The sequence below is a fragment of the Penaeus monodon genome, chromosome 12 (assembly GCF_015228065.2).
Source record: "Penaeus monodon isolate SGIC_2016 chromosome 12, NSTDA_Pmon_1, whole genome shotgun sequence".
NCBI classification, from domain to species: Eukaryota; Metazoa; Arthropoda; class Malacostraca; order Decapoda; family Penaeidae; genus Penaeus; species Penaeus monodon.
This window is the reverse complement of record NC_051397.1, coordinates 8,901,200-8,907,293: the sequence shown is the minus strand read 5'-3', so window position 1 is coordinate 8,907,293 and position 6,094 is coordinate 8,901,200. Positions and strand designations below refer to the sequence as shown.

Here is a 6,094-nt window from a genome sequence, read left to right as displayed (position 1 = left end):
AAGACAGTTGCGACCATTTCCATTCAACTAATTTCCATCCTAATTTTATGCTTCAGAAGTTCTATACACTAGAATGTTTTTTATTGATAAATAAAAAAATTAGTTAATGTAAGCAACTTTACATGGGGCACTAAGTTTAGTGCCTTTGGAGTGTGACAGGGTCAGTGCATTTACGTGTGGAACAGTTTCCAGGAAATGCAAAAATTGATAAAAAAAGTGCTAGTCTGATAAGGCATGAAGGATGAGCTGCTTTTTCCTCAACCATTTTCATTTAATTGTGACATTACTCCTGAATTTGGTTTAGTCTGTATTTGGCAAAGGTTCACATTCATTCACACAACTTTAGATTAAATACTCTGTAACCATTTTGTGTGTGTGTGTGTGTGTGTGTGTGTGTGTGTGTGTGTGTGTGTGTGTGTGTGTGTGTGTGTGTGTGTGTGTGTGTGTGTGTGTGTGCGTGTGTAAATTTTACAATATGGATATACTAAGCTTGGGCAAATTGGAGAAAATATTCTTATATGCAACAATAAAATCTGCAGGCAAACAGTAACACAAAAAGACCTTGGAAAGTGCTGCTTAAAGCCTAAGTAAACTTGGTACTAGAATTTCAGCTCTACCTTGCCATGCAAACAGGTAAAAACAATGTTTAAAAATGATAACAGTGACTTAAGGTACGGTTAGACTGCCCAACTATTTCGTTGGAATCCAACGATTATCAGACTTGGAACCCACCCGCCCATCCGTTTTGGTTACACTACGAAAAGCACCATCAGCTCAGTCCACTGGATAGCAGCATCAAAACAAATCGTGTCCGCAGTCCCTCATCAGTAGTTGCGATGGATCCCGCACTTCTCTCCCTTTAATATATATGTTTTATATTCCAAAGGACATTTTCTTGGCGTACTTTCTCTAAAAGAGGTAATTGCTTCCGAATTCCACATTCTTTACAGAAATATGACGAGAAGACGTTCTTCCTCTTCGAAAAATATGCGCGCTTGTTTATGTTCGTCCGTCAAATGAGGATACAAGATATATTGCATTGTTTTTATTTTACTTTTTAAATAATAATTAATATAAGTATATATATTATAATTTACAATTATAATTAATAATTGTAATTTATTTATATATATATTAATTATAATGCATAAATATACAATAGACTAATGCCATGTATACTATAGACTCAACGAGTATGACTTTTCCACTGGAACATCGATGGATCGACGGGTTGCCATCGCTTCGGACGAGTAGGCAAAAAAACAGTGGAATGAACCAATCGGTGGGCAAAATCCACTCAGAATGATTAGATTTCATGAATCGATGGCCAGTGTAACCACACCTTTAGTCTCCAGTGAGTGCTTCCCAGTTTTCCTATTTCCTACTTTCTTCTACTTTTAAAATACCTTTCCTGAGTGAATTAAGCCCCCAACCACACCCAAAACCACCAGTTACCCACAGGATCCCAAAGGATGTCCATTCAAAGTTGGGTTTGAACTCAAATAGACATGGTTGCAAACTTTTTTTACTAATTGTTTATTATGAAAGACAAGAAATGTCTGCAAGCTATATTTGCTCAAATTGCTGTCCTCTGCCAGCCAAACCATACACCAAGTTACATTGTTGCCTTGTTATTCTCAAATTGCTGTCCTCTGCCAGCCAAACCATACACCAAGTTACATTGTTGCCTTATTATTCTAAACACATTACTATGCATCTTCACATCAAATTCGACCTCCCAGAACCAGAATTGGAATGGTTTAACCCAATGCTGCCGAGTCACGTGATCTAGTGTCATAAACTGCTTGGTCAGTGCGGTAAGCCTGTACACGCTGTGACGTGCCAGAGCACATGGAGCGGGATGTTTGGCTTCATGTAGCGGACTCCCATGCCCACTGTCTGGCCATTGACAGATATCACCAGAGTTTAATCACTCTCAGGAATTTCCGCTACCTGGCAGAAAGGCGTTAAAAGGCAACAAAATATAGGAAATTGCTTGGCATTTGTTGCTGAGAGTGACGCACTCTCCAGAGAAAGTCTCAAAACTAGGGTATCATACGAACCCAAAATCCAAACCACCTTTCCTACCTTCTATACATTCCCTAGATTGGGGGAAGCCCCCTTGTACCCACACCCTTTATTAGAACTGCATGCCCACTAACAGAAATCATGACATTATGGACCATCTAAACGAGATATGCAACAGATAATTGTCATTTTGTGGCAAATACGAGGCCTGAGCAGCTGTACCCTGTGTTTATGACTTTTTTACGCTCTTCAGTACAAGGGCACTATTAGACATTATAGGAACTATATTCAATACAGCAGAATTCATGGGCTAATGTTACCAAAAGCGAAGCACAGAGACTGAGGGAAATGAACACTGCTATCTCAGTGTTACTCTAAAAAATAGAGTAACAAACTCCACAGATACGTCTGTCCCTGCCTCATATATACCATGAAATTATGAAAATATCTGCTGTATATCGCTTTATATCTATTTTCTGCAAGTTGGCTGGAAGCGCTAATAAAAGGTGGTTCAGGAGTTTCTTCCTAGACAAGGGGCATATAACAGAAAAAAGTTTAGGTTTGGATTCTGGGTTTACACGTACCCTAGTTTTGGTATTTAGTCTCTGGAGAGTGCATCTCACTCGGTAACAAATACAGAGTTCGAGAATTCCACACAGCACATGTGCGACTGGAACTCCAGGGAAAATAGTCAACAGACCTCACATTAAAATAATGTGAACATAACCACAGTTTTTTAAATTCCCCCATACATATAACCAAAATTATGTTTTACCGATTTCTCATGACTCAAGCAAATGCTCAATAATGCTACTGTATCACAAACCCTATATTCATAGGACTAATCTAACTTGCTTGCCTTGCTGTTCTATAACACTGTCAATTTTGTATATTAGCAGGTGAATAAAATAAGGATTTTCTTTGTAACTACCTTTCCTGTCCTCCCCTACAATTGAAGCCAAGAATACAGGGATTAGGGGGGGGGGGGTCCATGATATAATTCCTACATATGTGTACAAGACGGTGAGAGGAATCCATTGCTACTAAAATCACCAAGATCATTTCCGTGAATGGTATTGCGTAAAGTTACCACACGATCTGCCTTTAATGGAGAAATACCAGGCAGCATTAGAGAAAACACGAGCAAATGTGAAGCGAAAGTCTCGTTGAGCAGAAAACTTGGTGGTGACGATCACGTGTTGGACGAGGTCGTGTAGGATGAAACGTAAACAAAAGACAAATATATGTATAAAAGGTGCATGGTTCAGAACCGGCAAAGAATAATGAAGATTAATATATATATATAAGCTATAATTTAAAATCTGAACAATATTTGGGTTAATTTTTGATTCGGTGGAGATGAAGTCGTGTTGTAATGTTTACTTGAAATTGTTGCATTATGCTTTGCAATTTATCTTACCCACGTGGGTATATACAAGTTTCGTTCAGTTATAAAAGAAATGTCGGGCAAATACGCGGTGGTTGATATAAGAGTCTTTACATTTTCCTTGTAAAACAAATGCCGCATTTATCCACTTGCTTCGGGATGTAAACACTGCAGCGCCGACGCCATTCGCCTTATTTAACCAATATTATCACTCTTATCGCACACCCAGCCTACCCTAATTATATACCAATATCACCACAACTTAATGTTCTTCCACTTCGAATACACTCTACCATGTCTAACACACTCGATGGGCAAATATTTTGCGATAAATCCAAGCTCGAAGGAGAGGGGCAACGTACCATCTTGGCGGTTGTGTGGAAGGAAGGACAGGAATTGGCGGCAGGTCGTCGGACGTAAATTTATGAAGTTGGAAGATATATACTTTCTCGATTCTTTACCTCTGTGTTATTTTTATTGGTGAATTGTTGTTAAATATGATATATTTCGTTTAATTTTTATTTTATTATTATTATTTAATATTTTTTATTACTTTATATGTATTTTCTATTTTAAAAAATGTCGATGAGTATGTACTCTTTCATGATGTCATAACGCGCGTCTTTCAAGATTATGTTTCTTGTTTTCACATATTTATTCATAAACGCTTGACCAGTGATATTACATCTATAAGAATGATATATCACTTGAATAAAAAAATACTATTGATTAGCTGAATTACTCAACTTACGTTCGGAAAACAGCACAGTTGACCACGCCATGTGGTCTTCCTTTCAGATGAATTATATTTCCAGAGCATAAACAGTACGTCGTAGAAACACTTTACTAATTATATGGTTTATAAACTTACCTTCTAATTGAATTTAGTAAAAAAAAAAAAACTACTAAATATACTATCAACTTTTGTAGTCAGTAGCAATAAGTTCTCCGAATACATGACTATCAGAGAATAAAATATTCAAAATTTCATTATGTATGACTGAATATGAATCACACAAAACACGCGCACACACACACACACGCACACGCACGCACACACGCACGCACGCACACACACACACACACACACACACCACACACACACACACACACACGCACACACGCACACACACACACACGCACACGCACACGCACACCACACACACGCACACACACACACACACATACACACCCCACACACACACACACACACACTATATATATATATATTATATATATATTAAAATATATATACATATATATATATATATATATATATATATATATATATATATTTTATCTATATATATATATATATATATATATATATATGTATATATATTATATATATATTATATATATATTATATATAATATAGTGTGTGTGTGTGTGTGTGTGTGTGTGTGTATGTGTGTGTGTGTGTGTGCGTGTGTGTGCGTGTGCGTGTGCGTGTGCGTGTGTGTGTGTGCGTGTGTGCGTGTGTGTGGTGTGTGTGTGTGTGTGTGTGTGTGTGTGTGTGTGCGTGCGTGAGTGTGTGAGTGAGTGTGCGCGTGTTTTTTGGTGATTCATATTCAGTCATACATAATGAAATTTTGAATATTTTATTCTCTGATAGTCATGTATTCGAGAACTTATTGCTACTGACTACAAAAGTTGATAGTATATTTAGTAGTTTTTTTTTTTTTTACTAAATTAATTAGAAGGTAAGTTTATAAACCATATAATTAGTAAAGTGTTTCTACGACGTACTGTTTATGCTCTGGAAATATAATTAACTAGACAAAATGCCAGTATACAAAGACTCAAGGGAGTATGACTTTTCCACTGGAAACATCGATGGATCGACGGGTTGCCATCGCTCGGACGAGTAGGCAAAAAAAACAGTGGAATGAACCAATCGGTGGGCAAAATCCACTCAGAATGATTAGATTTCATGAATCGATGGCCAGTGTAACCCACCTTTAGTCTCCAGTGAGTGCTTCCCAGTTTTCCCATTTCCTACTTTCTTCTACTTTTAAAATACCTTTCCGGAGTGAATAAGCCCCACCCACACCCAAAAACACCAGTTACCCACAGGATCCCAAGGATGTTCATTCAAGTTGGGTTTGAACTCAAATAGACAGGTTGCAAACTTTTTTACAATTGTTTATTATGAAAGACAAGAAATGTCTGCAAGCTAATTGCTCAAATTGCTGTTCCCTGCCAGCCAAACCATACACAAGTTACATTGGCCTTGTTATTCTCAAATTGCTGTCCTCTGCCAGCCAAACCATACACCAAGTTACATTGTTGCCTTATTATTCTAAACACATTACTATGCATCTTCACATCAAATTCGACCTCCCAGAACCAGAATTGGAATGGTTTAACCCAATGCTGCCGAGTCACGTGATCTAGTGTCATAAACTGCTTGGTCAGTGCGGTAAGCCTGTACACGCTGTGACGTGCCAGAGCACATGGAGCGGGATGTTTGGCTTCATGTAGCGGACTCCCATGCCCACTGTCTGGCCATTGACAGATATCACCAGAGTTTAATCACTCTCAGGAATTTCCGCTACCTGGCAGAAAGGCGTTAAAAGGCAACAAAATATAGGAAAATTGCTTGGCATTTGTTGCTGAGAGTGACGCACTTTCCAGAGAAAGTCTCAAAACTAGGGTATCATACGAACCCAAAATCCA

The 6,094-nt window shown here is 38.0% G+C and overlaps 1 protein-coding gene and 1 pseudogene across 1 annotated transcript; both read right to left on the bottom strand.

The window, feature by feature from the left end:
• The window catches only part of LOC119579611, a 60,770-nt pseudogene extending 60,505 nt beyond the window's left edge, over nt 1-265 (bottom strand).
• A 2,772-nt stretch (nt 266-3,037) lies between these two features.
• Nucleotides 3,038-3,755, bottom strand: LOC119579768 (40S ribosomal protein S18; the record flags this gene model as incomplete). The annotated part of the gene is given in 1 exon segment (XM_037927663.1): nt 3,038-3,755. A coding segment is annotated over 1 exon segment (120 nt), but the record flags the coding sequence as incomplete, so codon positions are not given.
• Nucleotides 3,756-6,094: the final 2,339 nt, after the last annotated feature.